Source organism: Salvelinus fontinalis, unplaced genomic scaffold (assembly GCF_029448725.1).
Source record: "Salvelinus fontinalis isolate EN_2023a unplaced genomic scaffold, ASM2944872v1 scaffold_0366, whole genome shotgun sequence".
Classification (NCBI taxonomy): domain Eukaryota; kingdom Metazoa; phylum Chordata; class Actinopteri; order Salmoniformes; family Salmonidae; genus Salvelinus; species Salvelinus fontinalis.
The window spans coordinates 80,033-105,000 of record NW_026600575.1 but is presented as its reverse complement, the minus strand read 5'-3'; the positions used below and the strand labels follow the sequence as shown (position 1 = coordinate 105,000).

At 47.6% G+C, this 24,968-nt stretch overlaps 1 protein-coding gene across 6 annotated transcripts in view; it reads right to left on the bottom strand.

Moving 5' to 3' along the window:
• Positions 1-24,968, bottom strand: part of LOC129845782 (SH3 and multiple ankyrin repeat domains protein 3-like) — a 149,588-nt gene that overhangs the window by 71,925 nt on the left and 52,695 nt on the right. For all 6 annotated transcript variants that reach the window (XM_055913695.1, XM_055913694.1, XM_055913696.1 and 3 more), the window contains 5 exons: positions 17,870-17,941; positions 17,556-17,664; positions 17,289-17,440; positions 16,997-17,164; positions 11,397-11,513 (listed from right to left, as the gene is read on the bottom strand). In XM_055913695.1, the coding sequence (XP_055769670.1) occupies positions 11,397-11,513; positions 16,997-17,164; positions 17,289-17,440; positions 17,556-17,664; positions 17,870-17,941 (618 nt within the window). The remainder of the gene's footprint in view (positions 1-11,396; positions 11,514-16,996; positions 17,165-17,288; positions 17,441-17,555; positions 17,665-17,869; positions 17,942-24,968) is intronic.

Below are 24,968 nucleotides of genomic sequence, written 5' to 3'. Positions count from 1 at the left end.
ACCTGGTGGTATAGACCACACAGGTGTAGTGTTACCTGGTGGTATAGACCACAGGTGTAGTGTTACCTGGTTGTATAGACCACACAGGTGTAGTGTTACCTGGTTGTATAGACCACACAGGTGTAGTGTTACCTGGTTGTATAGACCACACAGGTGTAGTGTTACCTGGTTGTATAGACCACAGGTGCAGTGTTACCTGGTTGTATAGACCACACAAGTGTAGGGTTACCTGGTTGTATAGACCACAGGTGTAGTGTTACCTGGTTGCATAGACCACAGGTGTAGTGTTACCTGGTTGTATAGACGACACAGGTGTAGTGTTACCTGGTGGTATAGACCACAGGTGCAGTGTTACCTGGTGGTATAGACCACAGGTGTAGTGTTACTTGGTTGTATAGACCACACAGGTGTAGTGTTACCTGGTTGTATAGACCACACAGGTGTAGTGTTACCTGGTGGTATAGACCACAGGTGTAGTGTTACCTGGTTGTATAGACCACAGGTGTAGTGTTACCTGGTGGTATAGACCACAGGTGTAGTGTTACCTGGTTGTATAGACCACAGGTGTAGTGTTACCTGGTTGTATAGACCACACAGGTGTAGTGTTACCTGGTTGTATAGACCACACAGGTGTATTGTTACCTGGTGGTATAGACCACAGGTGTAGTGGTACCTGGTGGTATAGACCACAGGTGTAGTGTTACCTGGTTGTATAGACCACACAGGTGTAGTGTTACCTGGTTGTATAGACCACACAGGTGTAGTGTTACCTGGTTGTATAGACAACAGGTGCAGTGTTACCTGGTTGTATAGACCACACAGGTGTAGTGTTACCTGGTGGTATAGACCACAGGTGCAGTGTTACCTGGTGGTATAGACCACAGGTGTAGTGTTACCTGGTTGTATAGACCACACAGGTGTAGTGTTACCTGGTTGTATAGACCACACAGGTGTAGTGTTACCTGGTTGTATAGACCACACAGGTGTAGTGTTACCTGGTGGTATAGACCACAGGTGTAGTGTTACCTGGTTGTGTAGACCACAAAGGTGTAGTGTTACCTGGTGGTATAGACCACACAGGTGTAGTGTTACCTGGTTGTATAGACCACACAGGTGTAGTGTTACCTGGTGGTATAGATCACAGGTGTAGTGTTACCTGGTTGTATAGACCACACAGGTGTAGTGGTACCTGGTGGTATAGACCACAGGTGTAGTGTTACCTGGTTGTATAGACCACACAGGTGTAGTGTTACCTGGTGGTATAGATCACAGGTGTAGTGGTACCTGGTGGTATAGACCACACAGGTGTAGTGTTACCTGGTTGTGTAGACCACACAGGTGTAGTGTTACCTGGTGGTATAGATCACAGGTGTAGTGTTACCTGGTTGTATAGACCACACAGGTGTAGTGGTACCTGGTGGTATAGACCACAGGTGTAGTGGTACCTGGTGGTATAGACCACACAGGTGTAGTGTTACCTGGTTGTATAGACCACACAGGTGTAGTGTTACCTGGTGGTATAGACCACAGGTGTAGTGTTACCTGGTTGTATAGACCACACAGGTGTAGTGTTACCTGGTGGTATAGACCACAGGTGCAGTGTTACCTGGTGGTATAGACCACAGGTGTAGTGTTACCTGGTTGTATAGACCACACAGGTGTAGTGTTACCTGGTTGTATAGACCACACAGGTGTAGTGTTACCTGGTGGTATAGACCACAGGTGTAGTGTTACCTGGTTGTGTAGACCACAAAGGTGTAGTGTTACCTGGTGGTATAGACCACACAGGTGTAGTGTTACCTGGTTGTATAGACCACACAGGTGTAGTGTTACCTGGTTGTATAGACCACACAGGTGTAGTGTTAAATGGTTGTATAGACCACAGGTGCAGTGTTACCTGGTTGTATAGACCACACAGGTGTAGTGTTACCTGGTGGTATAGACCACACAGGTGTAGTGTTACCTGGTGGTATAGACCACAGGTGTAGTGTTACCTGGTTGTATAGACCACACAGGTGTAGTGTTACCTGGTTGTATAGACCACACAGGTGTAGTGTTACCTGGTTGTATAGACCACACAGGTGTAGTGTTACCTGGTTGTATAGACCACACAGGTGTAGTGTTACCTGGTTGTATAGACCACAGGTGCAGTGTTACCTGGTTGTATAGACCACACAAGTGTAGGGTTACCTGGTTGTACAGACCACAGGTGTAGTGTTACCTGGTTGCATAGACCACAGGTGTAGTGTTACCTGGTTGTATAGACGACACAGGTGTAGTGTTACCTGGTGGTATAGACCACAGGTGCAGTGTTACCTGGTGGTATAGACCACAGGTGTAGTGTTACCTGGTTGTATAGACCACACAGGTGTAGTGTTACCTGGTTGTATAGACCACACAGGTGTAGTGTTACCTGGTGGTATAGACCACAGGTGTAGTGTTACCTGGTTGTATAGACCACAGGTGTAGTGTTACCTGGTGGTATAGACCACAGGTGTAGTGTTACCTGGTTGTATAGACCACAGGTGTAGTGTTACCTGGTTGTATAGACCACACAGGTGTAGTGTTACCTGGTTGTATAGACCACACAGGTGTATTGTTACCTGGTGGTATAGACCACAGGTGTAGTGGTACCTGGTGGTATAGACCACAGGTGTAGTGTTACCTGGTTGTATAGACCACACAGGTGTAGTGTTACCTGGTTGTATAGACCACACAGGTGTAGTGTTACCTGGTTGTATAGACAACAGGTGCAGTGGTACCTGGTTGTATAGACCACACAGGTGTAGTGTTACCTGGTGGTATAGACCACAGGTGCAGTGTTACCTGGTGGTATAGACCACAGGTGCAGTGTTACCTGGTGGTATAGACTATACAGGTGTAGTATTACCTGGTTGTATAGACCACAGGTGTAGTGTTACCTGGTGGTATAGACCACAGGTGTAGTGTTACCTGGTGGTATAGACCACAGGTGTAGTGTTACCTGGTTGTATAGACCACAGGTGTAGTGTTACCTGGTTGTATAGGCCACAGGTGTAGTGTTACCTGTTAGTATAGACCACAGGTGTAGTGTTACCTGGTTGTATAGACCACACAGGTGTAGTGTTACCTGGTTAAATAGACCACACAGGTGTAGTGTTACCTTGTGGTATAGACCACACAGGTGTAGTGTTACCTGGTGGTATAGACCACAGGTGTAGTGTTACCTGGTGGTATAGACCACAGGTGTAGTGTTACCTGGTTGTATAGACCACACAGGTGTAGTGTTACCTGGTTGTATAGACCACAGAGGTGTAGTGTTACCTGGTGGTATAGATCACAGGTGTAGTGTTACCTGGTTGTATAGACCACACAGGTGCAGGGCAGTGTTACCTGGTTGTATAGACCACACAGGTGCAGGGCAGTGTTACCTGGTTGTATAGACCAACAGGTGTAGTGTTACCTGGTGGTATAGACCACAGGTGTAGTGTTACCTGGTTGTATAGACCACACAGGTGTATTGTTACCTGGTTGTATAGACCACAGGTGTAGTGTTACCTGGTTGTATAGACCACAGGTGTAGTGTTACCTGGTTGTATAGATCACACAGGTGTAGTGTTACCTGGTTGTATAGACCACAGGTGTAGTGTTACCTGGTTGTATAGACCACACAGGTGTATTGTTACCTGGTGGTATAGACCACAGGTGTAGTGTTACCTGGTTGTATAGACCACACAGGTGTATTGTTACCTGGTGGTATAGACCACAGGTGTATTGTTACCTGGTGGTATAGACCACAGGTGTAGTGTTACCTGGTTGTATAGACCACAGGTGTAGTGTTACCTGGTTGTATAGACCACACAGGTGTAGTGTTACCTGGTTGTATAGACCACACAGGTGTATTGTTACCTGGTGGTATAGACCACAGGTGTAGTGGTACCTGGTGGTATAGACCACAGGTGTAGTGTTACCTGGTTGTATAGACCACACAGGTGTAGTGTTACCTGGTTGTATAGACCACACAGGTGTAGTGTTACCTGGTTGTATAGACAACAGGTGCAGTGTTACCTGGTTGTATAGACCACACAGGTGTAGTGTTACCTGGTGGTATAGACCACAGGTGCAGTGTTACCTGGTGGTATAGACCACAGGTGCAGTGTTACCTGGTGGTATAGACTATACAGGTGTAGTATTACCTGGTTGTATAGACCACAGGTGTAGTGTTACCTGGTGGTATAGACCACAGGTGTAGTGTTACCTGGTGGTATAGACCACAGGTGTAGTGTTACCTGGTTGTATAGACCACAGGTGTAGTGTTACCTGGTTGTATAGGCCACAGGTGTAGTGTTACCTGTTAGTATAGACCACAGGTGTAGTGTTACCTGGTTGTATAGACCACACAGGTGTAGTGTTACCTGGTTGTATAGACCACACAGGTGTAGTGTTACCTTGTGGTATAGACCACACAGGTGTAGTGTTACCTGGTGGTATAGACCACAGGTGTAGTGTTACCTGGTGGTATAGACCACAGGTGTAGTGTTACCTGGTTGTATAGACCACACAGGTGTAGTGTTACCTGGTTGTATAGACCACAGAGGTGTAGTGTTACCTGGTGGTATAGATCACAGGTGTAGTGTTACCTGGTTGTATAGACCACACAGGTGCAGGGCAGTGTTACCTGGTTGTATAGACCACACAGGTGCAGGGCAGTGTTACCTGGTTGTATAGACCAACAGGTGTAGTGTTACCTGGTGGTATAGACCACAGGTGTAGTGTTACCTGGTTGTATAGACCACACAGGTGTATTGTTACCTGGTTGTATAGACCACAGGTGTAGTGTTACCTGGTTGTATAGACCACAGGTGTAGTGTTACCTGGTTGTATAGATCACACAGGTGTAGTGTTACCTGGTTGTATAGACCACAGGTGTAGTGTTACCTGGTTGTATAGACCACACAGGTGTATTGTTACCTGGTGGTATAGACCACAGGTGTAGTGTTACCTGGTTGTATAGACCACACAGGTGTATTGTTACCTGGTGGTATAGACCACAGGTGTATTGTTACCTGGTGGTATAGACCACAGGTGCAGTGTTACCTGGTGGTATAGACCACAGGTGTAGTGTTACCTGGTTGTATAGACCACACAGGTGTAGTGTTACCTGGTTGTATAGACCACACAGGTGTAGTGTTACCTGGTGGTATAGACCACAGGTGTAGTGTTACCTGGTTGTATAGACCACAGGTGTAGTGTTACCTGGTGGTATAGACCACACAGGTGTAGTGTTACCTGGTTGTATAGACCACAGGTGTAGTGTTACCTGGTTGTATAGACCACACAGGTGTAGTGTTACCTGGTTGTATAGACCACACAGGTGTATTGTTACCTGGTGGTATAGACCACAGGTGTAGTGTTACCTGGTTGTATAGACCACACAGATGTAGTGTTACCTGGTGGTATAGACCACAGGTGTAGTGGTACCTGGTGGTATAGACCACAGGTGTAGTGTTACCTGGTTGTATAGACCACACAGGTGTAGTGTTACCTGGTTGTATAGACCACACAGGTGTAGTGTTACCTGGTTGTATAGACCACAGGTGCAGTGTTACCTGGTTGTATAGACCACACAGGTGTAGTGTTACCTGGTGGTATAGACCACAGGTGCAGTGTTACCTGGTGGTATAGACCACAGGTGCAGTGTTACCTGGTGGTATAGACTATACAGGTGTAGTATTACCTGGTTGTATAGACCACAGGTGTAGTGTTACCTGGTGGTATAGACCACAGGTGTAGTGTTACCTGGTGGTATAGACCACAGGTGTAGTGTTACCTGGTTGTATAGACCACAGGTGTAGTGTTACCTGGTTGTATAGGCCACAGGTGTAGTGTTACCTGTTAGTATAGACCACAGGTGTAGTGTTACCTGGTTGTATAGACCACACAGGTGTAGTGTTACCTGGTTGTATAGACCACACAGGTGTAGTGTTACCTTGTGGTATAGACCACACAGGTGTAGTGTTACCTGGTGGTATAGACCACAGGTGTAGTGTTACCTGGTGGTATAGACCACAGGTGTAGTGTTACCTGGTTGTATAGACCACACAGGTGTAGTGTTACCTGGTTGTATCGACCACAGAGGTGTAGTGTTACCTGGTGGTATAGATCACAGGTGTAGTGTTACCTGGTTGTATAGACCACACAGGTGCAGGGCAGTGTTACCTGGTTGTATAGACCACACAGGTGCAGGGCAGTGTTACCTGGTTGTATAGACCAACAGGTGTAGTGTTACCTGGTGGTATAGACCACAGGTGTAGTGTTACCTGGTTGTATAGACCACACAGGTGTATTGTTACCTGGTTGTATAGACCACAGGTGTAGTGTTACCTGGTTGTATAGACCACAGGTGTAGTGTTACCTGGTTGTATAGATCACACAGGTGTAGTGTTACCTGGTTGTATAGACCACAGGTGTAGTGTTACCTGGTTGTATAGACCACACAGGTGTATTGTTACCTGTTGGTATAGACCACAGGTGTAGTGTTACCTGGTTGTATAGACCACACAGGTGTATTGTTACCTGGTGGTATAGACCACAGGTGTATTGTTACCTGGTGGTATAGACCACAGGTGTAGTGTTACCTGGTTGTATAGACCACACAGGTGTAGTGTTACCTGGTTGTATAGACCACAGGTGTAGTGTTACCTGGTGGTAGAGACCACACAGGTGTAGTGTTACCTGGTTGTATAGACCACACAGGTGTAGGGTTACCTGGTTGTATAGACCACACAGGTGTATTGTTACCTGGTGGTATAGACCACAGGTGTAGTGTTACCTGGTTGTATAGACCACACAGGTGTATTGTTACCTGGTGGTATAGACCACAGGTGTAGTGTTAACTGGTTGTATAGACCACACAGGTGTAGTGTTACCTGGTGGTATAGACCACACAGGTGTAGAGTTACCTGGTTGTATAGACCACACAGGTGTAGTGTTACCTGGTTGTATAGACCACACAGGTGTAGTGTTACCTGGTGGTATAGACCACACAGGTGTAGTGTTACCTGGTTGTATAGACCACACAGGTGTAGTGTTACCTGGTGGTATAGACCACACAGGTGTAGTGTTACCTGGTTGAATAGACCACACAGGTGTAGTGTTACCTGGTTGTATAGACCACAGGTGTAGTGTTACCTGGTTGTATAGACCACACAGGTGTAGTGTTACCTGGTGGTATAGACCACACAGGTGTAGTGTTACCTGGTGGTATAGACCACACAGTTGTAGTGTTACCTGGTTGTATAGACCACACAGGTGTAGTGTTAACTGGTGGTATAGACCACACAGGTGCAGGGCAGTGTTACCTGGTTGTATAGACCACAGGTACAGTGTTACCTGGTGTTATAGACTACAGGTGTAGTGTTACCTGGTTGTATAGACCACAGGTGTAGTGTTACCTGGTTGTATAGACCACACAGGTGCAGGGCAGTGTTACCTGGTGGTATAGACCACACTGGTGTAGTGTTACCTGGTTGTATAGACCACACAGGTGTAGTGTTACCTGGTTGTATAGACCACACAGGTGCAGGGCAGTGTTACCTGGTGGTATAGACCACACAGGTGTAGTGTTACCTGGTTGTATAGACCACACAGGTGCAGTGTTACCTGGTGGTATAGACCACACAGGTGTAGTGTTACCTGGTGGTATAGACCACAGGTGTAGTGTTACCTGGTTGTATAGACAACACAGGTGTAGTGTTACCTGGTTGTATAGACCACACAGGTGCAGGGCAGTGTTACCTGGTTGTATAGACCACACAGGTGTAGTGTTACCTGGTTGTATAGACCACACAGGTGTAGTGTTACCTGGTGGTATAGACCACAGGTGTAGTGTTACCTGGTTGTATAGACCACACAGGTGTAGTGTTACCTGGTGGTATAGACTACAGGTGTAGTGTTACCTTGTTGTATAGACCACACAGGTGTAGTGTTACCTGGTTGTATATTCCACAGGTGCAGGGCAGTGTTACCTGGTTGTATAGACCACACAGGTGTAGTGTTACCTGGTGGTATAGACCACACAGGTGTAGTGTTACCTGGTTGTATAGACCACAGGTGTAGTGTTACCTGGTGGTATAGACCACAGGTGTATTGTTACGTGGTGGTATAGACCACAGGTGTAGTGTTACCTGGTTGTATAGACCACACAGGTGTAGTGTTACCTGGTGGTATAGACCACAGGTGTAGTGTTACCTGGTTGTATAGACCACACAGGTGTAGTGTTACCTGGTTGTATAGACCACAGAGGTGTAGTGTTACCTGGTGGTATAGATCACAGGTGTAGTGTTACCTGGTTGTATAGACCACACAGGTGCAGGGCAGTGTTACCTGGTTGTATAGACCACACAGGTGCAGGGCAGTGTTACCTGGTTGTATAGACCAACAGGTGTAGTGTTACCTGGTGGTATAGACCACAGGTGTAGTGTTACCTGGTTGTATAGACCACACAGGTGTATTGTTACCTGGTTGCATAGACCACAGGTGTAGTGTTACCTGGTTGTATAGACCACAGGTGTAGTGTTACCTGGTTGTATAGATCACACAGGTGTAGTGTTACCTGGTTGTATAGACCACAGGTGTAGTGTTACCTGGTTGTATAGACCACACAGGTGTATTGTTACCTGGGGGTATAGACCACAGGTGTAGTGTTACCTGGTTGTATAGACCACACAGGTGTATTGTTACCTGGTGGTATAGACCACAGGTGTATTGTTACCTGGTGGTATAGACCACAGGTGTAGTGTTACCTGGTTGTATAGACCACACAGGTGTAGTGTTACCTGATTGTATAGACCACACAGGTGTAGGGTTACCTGGTTGTATAGACCACACAGGTGTATTGTTACCTGGTGGTATAGACCACAGGTGTAGTGTTACCTGGTTCTATAGACCACACAGGTGTATTGTTACCTGGTGGTATAGACCACAGGTGTAGTGTTAACTGGTTGTATAGACCACACAGGTGTAGTGTTACCTGGTGGTATAGACCACACAGGTGTAGTGTTACCTGGTTGTATAGACCACACAGGTGTAGTGTTACCTGGTTGTAAAGACCACACAGGTGTAGTGTTACCTGGTGGTATAGACCACACAGGTGTTGTGTTACCTGGTTGTATAGACCACACAGGTGTAGTGTTACCTGGTGGTATAGACCACACAAGTGTAGTGTTACCTGGTTGTATAGACCACACAGGTGTAGTGTTACCTGGTTGTATAGACCACAGGTGTAGTGTTACCTGGTTGTATAGACCACACAGGTGTAGTGTTACCTGGTTGTATAGACCACACAGGTGTAGTGTTACCTGGTGGTATAGACCACACAGGTGTAGTGTTACCTGGTGGTATAGACCACACAGGTGTAGTGTTACCTGGTTGTATAGACCACACAGGTGTAGTGTTAACTAGTGGTATAGACCACACAGGTGCAGGGCAGTGATACCTGGTTGTATAGACCACAGGTGCAGTGTTACCTGGTGTTATAGACTACAGGTGTAGTGTTACCTGGTTGTATAGACCACAGGTGTAGTGTTACCTGGTTGTATAGACCACACAGGTGCAGGGCAGTGTTACCTGGTGGTATAGACCACACAGGTGTAGTGTTACCTGGTTGTATAGACCACACAGGTGTAGTGTTACCTGGTTGTATAGACCACACAGGTGTAGGGCAGTGTTACCTGGTGGTATAGACCACACAGGTGTAGTGTTACCTGGTTGTATAGACCACACAGGTGTAGTGTTACCTGGTGGTATAGACCACACAGGTGTAGTGTTACCTGGTGGTATAGACCACAGGTGTAGTGTTACCTGGTTGTATAGACAACACAGGTGTAGTGTTACCTGGTTGTATAGACCACACAGGTGCAGGGCAGTGTTACCTGGTTGTATAGACCACACAGGTGTAGTGTTACCTGGTTGTATAGACCACACAGGTGTAGTGTTACCTGGTGGTATAGACCACAGGTGTAGTGTTACCTGGTTGTATAGACCACACAGGTGTAGTGTTACCTGGTGGTATAGACCACAGGTGTAGTGTTACCTTGTTGTATAGACCACACAGGTGTAGTGTTACCTGGTTGTATATTCCACAGGTGCAGGGCAGTGTTACCTGGTTGTATAGACCACACAGGTGTAGTGTTACCTGGTGGTATAGACCACACAGGTGTAGTGTTACCTGGTTGTATAGACCACAGGTGTAGTGTTACCTGGTGGTATAGACCACAGGTGTATTGTCACCTGGTGGTATAGACCACAGGTGTAGTGTTACCTGGTTGTATAGACCACACAGGTGTAGTGTTACCTGGTGGTATAGACCACACAGGTGTAGTGTTACCTGGTTGTATAGACCACAGGTGTAGTGTTACCTGGTTGTATTGACCACAGGTGTAGTGTTACCTGGTTGTATAGACCACACAGGTGCAGGGCAGTGTTACCTGGTTGTATAGACCACACAGGTGTAGTGTTACCTGGTTGTATAGACCACAGGTGTAGTGTTTCCTGGTTGTATAGACCACAGGTGTAGTGTTACCTGGTTGTATAGACCACACAGGTGTAGTGTTACCTGGTTGTATAGACCACACAGGTGTAGTGTTACCTGGTGGTATAGACCACAGGTGTAGTGTTACCTGGTTGTATAGACCACAGGTGTAGTGTTACCTGGTTGTATAGACCACACAGGTGTAGTGTTACCTGGTTGTATAGACCACACAGGTGCAGGGCAGTGTTACCTGGTTGTATAGACCACACAGGTGTAGTGTTACCTGGTGGTATAGACCACACAGGTGTAGTGTTACCTGGTTGTATAGACCACACAGGTGTAGGGTTACCTGGTTGTATAGACCACACAGGTGTATTGTTACCTGGTGGTATAGACCACACAGGTGTAGTGTTACCTGGTGGTATAGACCACACAGGTGTAGTGTTACCTGGTTGTATAGACCACACAGGTGTAGTGTTACCTGGTTGTATAGACCACACAGGTGTATTGTTACCTGGTGGTATAGACCACAGGTGTAGTGTTAACTGGTTGTATAGACCACACAGGTGTAGTGTTACCTGGTGGTATAGACCACACAGGTGTAGTGTTACCTGGTTGTATAGACCACACAGGTGTAGTGTTACCTGGTTGTATAGACCACACAGGTGTAGTGTTACCTGGTGGTATAGACCACACAGGTGTAGTGTTACCTGGTGGTATAGACCACACAGGTGCAGGGCAGTGTTACCTGGTTGTATAGACCACAGGTGCAGTGTTACCTGGTTGTATAGACCACACAGGTGCAGGGCAGTGTTACCTGGTTGTATAGACCACAGGTGCAGTGTTACCTGGTTGTATAGACCACACAGGTGCAGGGTAGTGTTACCTGGTTGTATAGACCACACAGGTGCAGGGCCGTGTTCCCTGAGGCGTTCTGAGAGCTCATGTCGGCTCCGTAAAACAGCAGATGCTCCAGGTGCTGCACGTTACCATGACGACATGCCTGGAGAGAAACAACAGGTCACATAGATGATCTAATCTTCCCATGTTGGTGTAGACAACAGGGTGGCAATGCCTTTTGATAGATTCTTCAGGAGTTTGACAATGAGGTCCTTTACCTCCTTCCCCAGAGTCAGATGAACTAGCGGGTACCATTTGTATGTCTCTGCGTGAGGTTTGACAATGAGGTCCTTTACCTCCTTCCCCTGAGTCAGATGAACTAGCGGGTACCATTTGTATGTCTCTGCGTGAGGTTTGACAATGAGGTCCTTTACCTTCTTCCCCAGAGTCAGATTAACTATGACCAGAGTAAATATTCCTAATTCATGTTGTTACTCCATTGTGTCCTCCTCCCAGAGCGCTAAGAACCTTGGCGTGATCCTGGACAACACCCTGTCGTTCTCAACTAACATCAAGGCGATGGCCCGTTCCTGTAGGTTCATGCTCTACAACATCCGCAGAGTACGACCCTGCCTCACACAGGAAGCGGCGCAGGTCCTAATCCAGGCACTTGTCATCTCCCGTCTGGATTACTGCAACTCGCTGTTGGCTGGGCTCCCTGCCTGTGCCATTAAACCCCTACAACTCATCCAGAACGCCGCAGCCCGTCTGGTGTTCAACCTTCCCAAGTTCTCTCACGTCACCCCGCTCCTCCGCTCTCTCCACTGGCTTCCAGTTGAAGCTCGCATCCGCTACAAGACCATGGTGCTTGCCTACGGAGCTGTGAGGGGAAGGGCACCTCAGTACCTCCAGGCTCTGATCAGGCCCTACACCCAAACAAGGGCACTGCGTTCATCCACCTCTGGCCTGCTCGCCTCCCTACCACTGAGGAAATACAGTTCCCGCTCAGCCCAGTCAAAACTGTTCGCTGCTCTGGCCCCCCAATGGTGGAACAAACTCCCTCACGACGCCAGGACAGCGGAGTCAATCACCACCTTCCGGAGACACCTGAAACCCCACCTCTTTAAGGAATACCTAGGATAGGATAAAGCAATCCTTCTGCCCCCCCCCCCCCCTTAAAAGATTTAGATGCACTATTGTAAAGTGGCTGTTCCACTGGATGTCATAAGGTGAATGCACCAATTTGTAAGTCGCTCTGGATAAGAGCGTCTGCTAAATGACTTAAATGTAAATGTAATGTAAATGTTACTCCTATGACCAGAGAAAGGTAAATATTCCTAATTCATGTTGTTACTCCTATGACCAGAGTAAATATTCCTAATTCATGTTGTTACTCCTATGACCAGAGAAAGGTATATATTCCTAATTCAACAAAAGAATATAAAAAGTAAATTGAAAATGTTTACTTTGTTAAAACTTCTTATTGCTGCAATCCCGTTAACGGGATCGATTTAACAACAGCCAGTGAAACTGCAGGGCGCCAAATTCAAACAACAGAAATCTCATAATTAAAATTCCTCAAGCATACAAGTATTTCACACCATTTTAAAGATACACTTCTTGTTAATCCCACCACAGTGTCCGATTTCAAAAAGGCTTTACAGCGAAAGCACCACAAACGATTATGTTAGGTCACCGCAAAATCACAGAAAAACACAGCCATTTTTACAGCCAAAGACAGAAGTCACAAAAAGCAGAAATAGAGATAAAATTAATCACTAACCTTTGATGATCTTCATCAGATGACACTCATAGGACTTCATGTTACACAATACATATATGTTTTGTTCGATAAAGTTCATATTTATATGCAAAAAATGCCTCCAAATTATCCGGAGAAATTGCAGAGAGCCACGTCAAATAACATAAATACTCATCATAAACTTTGATGAAAGATACATGTTTTACATAGAATTAAAGATACACTTGTTCTTAAAACCTGTCTAGCCCCGGGGTGCCGCTAGCGGCACTCCTCCCACATTCCACTGAAAAGGCAGAGTGCGAAATTCAAAAAAAATATATTTTTTAAATATTTTACTTTCACACATTAACAAGTCCAATACAGCTAATGAAAGACACAGATCGTGTGAATCCAGCCAACATGTCCGATTCTTAAAATGTTTTACAGGGAAGACACAATATGTAAATCTATTAGCTAAACACCTTAGCAAAAGACACCATATTTTCTTTGTCCACCAACACCAGTAACTATCACCAATTCGGCTAAACTAAGATATTGATAGCCACTAACCAAGAAAAAACCTCATCAGATGACAGTCTGATAACATATTTATGGTATAGGATAGGTTTTGTTAGAAAAATGTGCATATTTCAGGTAGATATCATAGTTTACAATTGCACCCACCGTCACAACTAGACTAGAATAAATACATAGAGCAACGTGTATTACCTAATTACTAATCATCAAACATTTCGTAAAAATACACAGCATACACTAATCGAAAGACACAGATCCTGTGAATACAGACAATATTTCAGATTTTCTAAGTGTCTTACAGCGAAAACACAATAAATCGTTATATTAGCATACCACATGTGCAAACATTACCAGAGCATTGATTCTAGCCAAAGAGAGCGATAACGTAAACATCGCCAAAATATATTAATTTTTTCACTAACCTTCTCAGAATTCTTCAGATGACACTCCTGTAACATCATATTACAACATACATATACAGTTTGTTCGAAAATGTGCATATTTAGCCACCAAAATCATGGTTAGACAATGACAAAAGTTGCCCAGCTGGTCAGACAATGTCGTGCGCCATATTAGACAGTGATCTAGTCTTATACATAAATACTCATAAACGTGACTAAAAAATATAGGGTGGACAGCGATTGATAGACAATTTAATTCTTAATACAATCGCTGATTTACATTTTTTAAATTATCCTTACTTTTCAATACAGTTTGCGGCAAGCGAAGCTACGTCTAACAAAATGGCGTCATAAGCGATTAACATTTTTCGACAGAAACACGATTTATCATAATAAATTGTTCTTACTTTGAGCTGTTCTTCCATCAGAATCTTGGGCAAAGAATCCTTTCTTGGGTCTAATCGTCTTTTGGTCGAAAGCTGTCCTCTTGCCATGTGGAAATGCCCACTGCGTTCGGCATGAACTGGAAACGTGTCCAGAGATTCAAAGTGTCTCAGAAATAAATGTCCCAAAATCGCACTAAACGGATATAAATTGCTATAAAACGGTTTAAATTAACTACCTTATGATGTTTTTAACACCTATTACAAGTAAAAACATGACCGGAGAAAAATTACTGGCTACACTAATGCTTGGAAAAAGAGCAGGTCGGTGTCCACCGCGCGTCCGGCGCAGCTGGAAAAGAGTTACTACCTACACGTTGATCTGATTTATAGAGGCTGTGATTGCGCAATCGACTCCATTCAAATCGTCATCACGTAAAGACATCCAGGGGAAGACGTAAGCAGTGTCAGTATCCTCATAGCATTCACAGCGACCTTTAAACTGACTTCAGATCAGGGGCCAAGATGTGTGAAATCTGACTCCATGTCAGGGAAATTGCTGTAGAATGAGTTCTGTTCCACAAAATTTCAACGGCTATAGAAACTAGAGACTGTTTTCTATCCAATAATAATAATAATAGCGCTAAGAGCGCTAAGAACCTTGGCGTGATCCTGGACAACACCCTGTCGTTCTCAACTAACATCAAGGCGATGGCCCGTTCCTGTAGGTTCATGCTCTACAACATCCGCAGAGTACGACCCTGCCTCACACAGGAAGCGGCGCAGGTCCTAATCCAGGCACTTGTCATCTCCCGTCTGGATTACTGCAACTCGCTGTTGGCTGGGCTCCCTGCCTGTGCCATTAAACCCCTACAACTCATCCAGAACGCCGCAGCCCGTCTGGTGTTCAACCTTCCCAAGTTCTCTCACGTCACCCCGCTCCTCCGCTCTCTCCACTGGCTTCCAGTTGAAGCTCGCATCCGCTACAAGACCATGGTGCTTGCCTACGGAGCTGTGAGGGGAACGGCACCTCAGTACCTTCAGGCTCTGATCAGGCCCTACACCCAAACAAGGGCACTGCGTTCATCCACCTCTGGCCTGCTCGCCTCCCTACCCCTGAGGAAGTACAGTTCCCGCTCAGCCCAGTCAAAACTGTTCGCTGCTCTGGCACCCCAATGGTGGAACAAACTCCCTCACGACGCCAGGACAGCGGAGTCAATCACCACCTTCCGGAGACACCTGAAACCCCACCTCTTTAAGGAATACCTAGGATAGGATAAAGCAATCCTTTTGCCCCCCCCCCCCCTTAAAAGATTTAGATGCACTATTGTAAAGTGGCTGTTCCACTGGATGTCATAAGGTGAATGCACCAATTTGTAAGTCGCTCTGGATAAGAGCGTCTGCTAAATGACTTAAATGTAAATGTAAATAATATGCATATTGTACGAGCAAGAATTGAGTAGGAAGCCGTTTAAAAATTACACGATTTCCAGAAAAAGTGACAACAGCACCCCCTAGCCTAAAGAGGTTAATGCAACCGCTGTGTCAAATTTCAAAAAGCCATACGGCAAAAGCACAATATTCAATCATCTGAGAACAGCGTTCAGCCACAAAAGGAAGCCATAATAGTTACCCGCCAAATTGTGGAGTGAACAAAACTCATAAATAGCATTATAAATCTTCACTTACCTTTGCTGATCTTCGTCGGAATGCACTCCCAGGACTCCCACTTCCACATGAAATGTTTGTTTTGTTCAGTAATGTCCATCATTTATGTCCAAATAGCTATTTTTGTTAGTGTGTTTGGTAAACAAATCCAAAGTCAGGAAGCGTGTTCACTATCAGCAGACGAAATGTCCAAAAGTTCCGTAACAGTCAGTAGAAACATGTCAAATGATGTATTGAATCAATCTTTAGGATGTTTTTAACATAAATCTTGAATAATGTTCCAACCAGAGAATTCCATTGACTTCAGATGTGCGATGGAACAGAGCTCCCTCTCATGTGAACGCGCATGGTCAGAGCATGATAGACCTGACTAATTCCCCTCTCATTCGGCCCCACTTCCCAGTAGAGGCATCAGACAAGGTTCTACAGACTGTTGACATCTAGTGGAAGCCGTAGGAAGTGTAAACTGATCCATATTCCACTGTGTATTCGATAGGCGATGAGTTGAAAATGGACCAACCTCAGATTTCCCACTTTCTGTTTGGATTTCTTCTCAGGTTTTTGCCTGCCATATGAGTTCTGTTATACTCACAAACATCATTCAAACAGTTTTAGAAACTTCCAAGTGTTTTCTATCCAATACTAATAATAATATGCATTTATTAGCAATTGGGACTGAGGAGCAGGCAGTTTACTCTGGGCACCTCTGGGCACCTTTCATCCAAGCTACTCAATACTGCCCCTACAGCCATAAGAAGCTAAGTTTTCTGAAAACAAACGAATTACAAACTAGTCAAGTGTATCTGAAAACAAACTGAAAGAAAATGAATTTCAAATGAAAATCTGAACTAATAGAACTAAAATGTCATATAAAAACACAAAACTATAATAACCTTGGTGTGTATGTGTGTGTTACCTGGTGTATCTCCTGCCAGCCATTCTCGTCGGTGCTGCCTATGACAGCGTGTTCATGTAGCAGCAGTTCACAGCAGTACGGGTCTCCCCCCACCATGGCACAGTGGTACAAAGGAGTTAACCCACGACTGTCCCTATAGTCTGGAGACGCACCCAGGGCCAACACAGTCTGCAACACACACACACACTACGCTTAAAATAGAAACACACAGGGGTGTGTATGCATGTGTGTGTGTGTGTGTGTGTGTGTGCGTACTCACTGTGTGTGTGTGTGTGTGTGTGTGCGTACTCACTGTGAGTGCTGTGTGGTTCCTAGAGAGAACAGCTCTGTGCAGAGCTGTGATTCCGTCTCTCGTCCTGAAGTCCAGGTGAGCTCCTCCACTCCTCAGCACTGTAATCAGCTCTGCACTCCCCTCGAGCTGAACCGCCAGGGTTAGGGGGCATTCTATACACACATTCAGATAGAGAAACACTGAGGCTTAGTCGTGAGGGATAGATATCACTCACTTTCAGACACACTGAGTGTGTGGTTGTGCATGTGTGTGTGTGTGTTTCCTCACCTCCTGTGTCTGCATCGTGAAAATTAGGATCAAGACCTTTCTCCAAGAACCTGGAGACTTTGTCAACGCTAAGCTGGTAAACATACTCCATGAACTTCTTCAGGTTGGCCTGAGAGACAGAGAAAGGGAGAGCGAGAGTAGGGCTGGCACGTGTGTGTGTGTTTGTGTGTGTGTGTGTGTGTGTGTGTGTGTGTGTGTGTGTGTGTGTGTGTGTGTGTGTGTGTGTGTGTGTGTGTGTGTGTGTGTGTGTGTGTGTGTGTGTGTGTGTGTGTGTGTGTGTGTGTGTGTGTGTGTGTGTGTGTGTGTGGCCTTACCTTGGTATGGAGCTTTGCTAGCTGCTTGTCGTCCACATAGCTCTGAGTGTAAACACGCCTCTTATAGCGAAACTACAATGACTCACACACACACACACACACACACACACACACACACACACACACACACACACATACACACACACACACACACAGACACACACACACACACACACAAGCCCTATGAGTTAAAATAATTTTACAGTTTCAACATTTGTCATTTTTGGTTGGGTGTATGATGTAGGGTGTATGTATGGAATAGGGTGTATGATGTAGGGTGTATGTATGGAATAGGGTGTATGATGTATGGTGTATGTATGGAATAGGGCGTATGGTGTAGGTAGGGAGGTAGGAAATAGGGAATAGGGGTGATGGGGTAGAGGGTACCTCTAGATAGGGAATAGGGGTGATGGGGTAGAGGGTACCTCTAGATAGGGAATAGGGGTGATGGGGTAGAGGGTACCTCTAGGTAGGGAATAGGGGTGATGGGGTAGAGGGTACCTCTAGATAGGGAATAGGGGTGATGGGGGGTAGAGGGTACCTCTAGATAGGGAATAGGGGTGATGGGGGGTAGAGGGTACCTCTAGATAGGGAATAGGGGTGATGGGGTAGAGGGTACCTCTAGATAGGGTATAGGGTGATGGGGGTAGAGGGTACCTCTAGATAGGGAATAGGGGTGATGGGGTAGAGGGTACCTCTAGATAGGGAATAGGGGTGATGGGGTAGAGGGTACCTCTAGATAGGGAATAGGGGTGATGGGGTAGAGGGTACCTCTAGATAGGGAATAGGGGTGATGGGGTAGAGGGTACCTCTAGGTAGGGAATAGGGGTGATGGGGTAGAGGGTACCTCTAGATAGGGAATAGGGGTGATGGGGGGTAGAGGGTACCTCTAGATAGGGAATAGGGGTGATGGGGGATAGAGGGTACCTCTAGATAGGGAATAGGGGTGATGGGGTAGAGGGTACCTCTAGATAGGGTATAGGGTGATGGGGGTAGAGGGTACCTCTAGATAGGGAATAGGGGTGATGGGGTAGAGGGTACCTCTAGATAGGGAATAGGGGTGATGGGGTAGAGGGTACCTCTAGATAGGGTATAGGGTGATGGGGTAGAGGGTACCTCTAGATAGGGAATAGGGGTGATGGGGTAGAGGGTACCTCTAGATAGGGAATAGGGGTGATGGGGTAGAGGGTACCTCTAGATAGGGAATAGGGGTGATGGGGGGTAGAGGGTACCTCTAGATAGGGAATAGGGGTGATGGGGTAGAGGGTACCTCTAGATAGGGTATAGGGTGATGGGGGTAGAGGGTACCTCTAGATAGGGAATAGGGGTGATGGGGTAGAGGGTACCTCTAGATAGGGAATAGGGGTGATGGGGTAGAGGGTACCTCTAGATAGGGAATAGGGGTGATGGGGTAGAGGGTACCTCTAGATAGGGAATAGGGGTGATGGGGTAGAGGGTACCTCTAGGTAGGGAATAGGGGTGATGGGGTAGAGGGTACCTCTAGATAGGGAATAGGGGTGATGGGGGGTAGAGGGTACCTCTAGATAGGGAATAGGGGTGATGGGGGGTAGAGGGTACCTCTAGATAGGGAATAGGGGTGATGGGGTAGAGGGTACCTCTAGATAGGGTATAGGGTGATGGGGGTAGAGGGTACCTCTAGATAGGGAATAGGGGTGATGGGGTAGAGGGTACCTCTAGATAGGGAATAGGGGTGATGGGGTAGAGGGTACCTCTAGATAGGGTATAGGGTGATGGGGTAGAGGGTACCTCTAGATAGGGAATAGGGGTGATGGGGTAGAGGGTACCTCTAGATAGGGAATAGGGGTGATGGGGTAAAGGGTACCTCTAGATAGAGAATAGGGGTGATGGGGTAGAGGGTACCTCTAGATGGGGAATAGGGGTGATGGGGGTAGAGGGTACCTCTATGTAGGGAATAGGGGTGATGGGGTAGAGGGTACCTCTATGTAGGGAATAGGGGTAATGGGGTAGAGGGGACCTCTAGATAGAGAATAGGGGTGATGGGGTAGAGGGTACCTCTATGTAGGGAATAGGGGTGATGGGGGTAGAGGGGTAGAGGGTACCTCTAGGTAGGGAATAGGGTGATGGGGGTAGAGGGTACCTCTAGATAGGGAATAGGGGTGATGGGGTAGAGGGTAACTCTAGATAGGGAATAGGGGTGATGGGGTAGAGGATACCTCTAGATAGGGAATAGGGGTGATGGGGGGTAGAGGGTACCTCTAGGTAGAGAATAGGGGTGATGGGGTAGAGGGTACCTCTAGATAGAGAATAGGGGTGATGGGGTAGAGGGTACCTCTAGATAGGGAATAGGGGTGATGGGGGGTAGAGGGTACCTCTATGAAGGGAATAGGGGTGATGGGGTAGAGGGTACCTCTAGGTAGGGAATAGGGGTGATGGGGTAGAGGGTACCTCTGTATAGGGAATAGGGGTGATGGGGGGTAGAGGGGACCTCTAGGTAAGGAATAGGGGTGATGGGGTAGAGGGTACCTCTAGATAGAGAATAGGGTGATGGGGTAGAGGGTACCTCTAGATAGGGAACAGGGTGATGGGGTAGAGGGTACCTCTAGATAGGGAATAGGGGTGATGGGGGGTAGAGGGTACCTCTAGGTAGGGAATAGGGGTGATGGGGGGTAGAGGGTACCTCTAGGTAGGGAATAGGGGTGATGGGGTAGAGGGTACCTCTAGATAGGGTATAGGGTGATGTGGTGATGGGGTAGAGGGTACCTCTAGGTAGGGAATAGGGGTTATGGGGGTAGAGGGTACCTCTAGATAGGGAATAGGGGTGATGGGGGGTAGAGGGTACCTCTAGGTAGGGAATAGGGGTGATGGGGTAGAGGGGACCTCTAGATAGGGAATAGGGTGATGGGGGTAGAGGGTACCTCTAGATAGGGAATAGGGGTGATGGGGGGTAGAGGGTACCTCTAGATAGGGAATAGGGGTGATGGGGTAGAGGGTACCTCTAGGTAGGGAATAGGGGTGATGGGGTAGAGGGTACCTCAAGATAGGGAATAGGGGTGATGGGGTAGAGGGTACCTCTAGATAGGGAATAGGGGTGATGGGGTAGAGGGTACCTCTAGATAGGGAATAGGGGTGATGGGGTAGAGGGTACCTCTAGATAGGGAATAGGGGTGATGGGGTAGAGGGTACCTCTAGGTAGGGAATAGGGGTGATGGGGTAGAGGGTCCCTATAGATAGGGAATAGGGGTGATGGGGGGTAGAGGGTACCTCTAGATAGGGAATAGGGGTGATGGGGGGTAGAGGGTACCTCTAGATAGGGAATAGGGGTGATGGGGTAGAGGGTACCTCTAGATAGGGTATAGGGTGATGGGGGTAGAGGGTACCTCTAGATAGGGAATAGGGGTGATGGGGTAGAGGGTACCTCAAGATAGGGAATAGGGGTGATGGGGTAGAGGGTACCTCTAGATAGGTTATAGGGTGATGGGGTAGAGGGTACCTCTAGATAGGGAATAGGGGTGATGGGGTAGAGGGTACCTCTAGATAGGGAATAGGGGTGATGGGGTAGAGGGTACCTCTAGATAGAGAATAGGGGTGATGGGGTAGAGGGTACCTCTAGATGGGGAATAGGGGTGATGGGGTAGAGGGTACCTCAAGATAGGGAATAGGGGTGATGGGGTAGAGGGTACCTCTAGATAGGTTATAGGGTGATGGGGTAGAGGGTACCTCTAGATAGGGAATAGGGGTGATGGGGTAGAGGGTACCTCTAGATAGGGAATAGGGGTGATGGGGTAGAGGGTACCTCTAGATAGAGAATAGGGGTGATGGGGTAGAGGGTACCTCTAGATGGGGAATAGGGGTAATGGGGGGTAGAGGGTACCTCTAGGTAGGGAATAGGGGTGATGGGGCAGAGGGGACCTCTAGATAGAGAATAGGGGTGATGGGGTAGAGGGTACCTCTATGTAGGGAATAGGGGTGATGGGGTAGAGGGGTAGAGGGTACCTCTAGGTAGGGAATATGGGTGATGGGGTAGAGGGTACCTCTAGATAGGGAATAGGGTGATGGGGGTAGAGGGTACCTCTAGATAGGGAATAGGGGTGATGGGGTAGAGGGTAACTCTAGATAGGGAATAGGGGTGATGGGGTAGAGGGTACCTCTAGATAGGGAATAGGGGTGATGGGGGGTAGAGGGTACCTCTAGGTAGAGAATAGGGGTGATGGGGTAGAGGGTACCTCTAGATAGAGAATAGGGGTGATGGGGTAGAGGGTACCTCTAGATAGGGAATAGGGGTGATGGGGGGTAGATGGTACCTCTATGTAGGGAATAGGGGTGATGGGGTAGAGGGTACCTCTAGGTAGGGAATAGGGGTGATGGGGTAGAGGGTACCTCTAGATAGAGAATAGGGTGATGGGGTAGAGGGTACCTCTAGATAGGGAATAGGGTGATGGGGTAGAGGGTACCTCTAGATAGGGAATAGGGGTGATGGGGGGTAGAGGGTACCTCTAGGTAGGGAATAGTGGTGATGGGGGGTAGAGGCTACCTCTAGGTAGGGAATAGGGGTGATGGGGTAGAGGGTACCTCTAGATAGGGTATAGGGTGATGTGGTGATGGGGTAGAGGGTACCTCTAGGTAGGGAATAGGGGTTATGGGGGTAGAGGGTACCTCTAGATAGGGAATAGGGGTGATGGGGGATAGAGGGTACCTCTAGGTAGGGAATAGGGGTGATGGGGTAGAGGGTACCTCTAGATAGGGTATAGGGTGATGTGGTAGAGGGGTAGAGGGTACCTCTAGGTAGGGAATAGAGGTGATGGGGGGTAGAGGGTACCTCTAGATAGGGAATAGGGGTGATGGGGGGTAGAGGGTACCTCTAGATAGAGAATAGGGGTGATGGGGTAGAGGGGACCTCTAGATAGGGAATAGGGTGATGGGGGGTAGAGGGTACCTCTAGATAGGGAATAGGGGTGATGGGGGGTAGAGGGTACCTCTAGATAGGGAATAGGGGTGATGGGGTAGAGGGTACCTCTAGGTAGGGAATAGGGGTGATGGGGTAGAGGGTACCTCAAAATAGGGAATAGGGGTGATGGGGTAGAGGGTACCTCTAGATAGGGAATAGGGGTGATGGGGTAGAGGGTACCTCTAGATAGGGAATAGGGGTGATGGGGTAGAGGGTACCTCTAGATAGGGAATAGGGGTGATGGGGGGTAGAGGGGACCTCTAGATGGAGAATAGGGGTGATGGGGTAGAGGGTACCTCTAGATAGAGAATAGGGGTGATGGGGTAGAGGGTACTTCTAGGTAGGGAATAGGGGTGATGGGGTAGAGGGTACCTCTAGATAGGGAATAGGGGTGATGGGGGGTAGAGGGGACCTCTAGGTAGGGAATAGGGGTGATGGGGTAGAGGGTACCTCTAGATAGAGAATAGGGTGATGGGGTAGAGGGTACCTCTAGATAGGGAATAGGGTGATGGGGTAGAGGGTACCTCTAGATAGGGAATAGGGGTGATGGGGGGTAGAGGGTACCTCTAGGTAGGGAGTAGGGGTGATGGGGGGTAGAGGGTACCTCTAGGTAGGGAATAGGGGTGATGGGGTAGAGGGTACCTCTAGATAGGGTATAGGGTGATGTGGTGATGGGGTAGAGGGTACCTCTAGGTAGGGAATAGGGGTGATGGGGGTAGAGGGTACCTCTAGATAGGGAATAGGGGTGATGGGGGGTAGAGGGTACCTCTAGGTAGGGAATAGGGGTGATGGGGTAGAGGGTACCTCTAGATAGGGTATAGGGTGATGTGGTAGAGGGGTAGAGGGTACCTCTAGGTATGGAATAGAGGTGATGGGGGGTAGAGGGTACCTCTAGATAGGGAATAGGGGTGATGGGGGGTAGAGGGTACCTCTAGATAGAGAATATGGGTGTTGGGGTAGAGGGGACCTGTAGATAGGGAATAGGGTGATGGGGGTAGAGGGTACCTCTAGATAGGGAATAGGGGTGATGGTGGGTAGAGGGTACCTCTAGATAGGGAATAGGGGTGATGGGGTAGAGGGTACCTCTAGGTAGGGAATATGGGTGATGGGGTAGAGGGTACCTCTAGATAGGGAATAGGGGTGATGGGTTAGAGGGTACCTCTAGGTAGGGAATAGGGGTGATGGGGTAGAGGGTACATCTAGATAGGGATTAGGGGTGATGGGGGTAGAGGGTACCTCTAGATAGGGAATAGGGGTGATGGGGTAGAGGGTACCTCTAGATAGGGAATAGGGGTGATGGGGTAGAGGGTACCTCTAGATAGGGAATAGGGGTGATGGGGGGTAGAGGGTACCTCTAGATAGAGAATAGGGGTGATGGGGTAGAGGGTACCTCTAGATAGAGAATAGGGGTGATGGGGGGTAGAGGGTACCTTTAGGTAGGGAATAGGGGTGATGGGGTAGAGGGTACCTCTAGATAGGGAATAGGGGTGATGGGGTAGAGGGTACCTCTAGATAGGGAATAGGGGTGATGGGGTAGAGGGTACCTCTAGATAGGGAATAGGGGTGATGGGGGTAGAGGGTACCTCTAGATAGTGAATAGGGGTGATGGGGGGTAGAGGGTACCTCTAGGTAGGGAATAGGGGTGATGGGGTAGAGGGTACCTCTAGATAGGGTATAGGGTGATGGGGGTAGAGGGTACCTCTAGATAGGGAATAGGGGTGATGGGGTAGAGGGTACCTCTAGATAGGGAATAGGGGTGATGGGGTAGAGGGGTAGAGGGTACCTCTAGATAGGGTATAGGGTGATGGGGGTAGAGGGTACCTCTAGATAGGGAATAGGGGTGATGGGGTAGAGGGTACCTCTAGGTAGGGAATAGGGGTGATGGGGTAGAGGGTACCTCTAGATAGGGAATAGGGGTGATGGGGTAGAGGGGTAGAGGGTACCTCTAGATAGGGAATAGGGGTGATGGGGGGTAGAGGGTACCTCTAGGTAGGGAATAGGGGTGATGGGGTAGAGGGTACCTCTAGATAGGGTATAGGGTGATGTGGTAGAGGGGTAGAGGGTACCTCTAGGTAGGGAATAGAGGTGATGGGGGGTAGAGGGTACCTCTAGATAGGGAATAGGGGTGATGGGGGGTAGAGGGTACCTCTAGATAGAGAATAGGGGTGATGG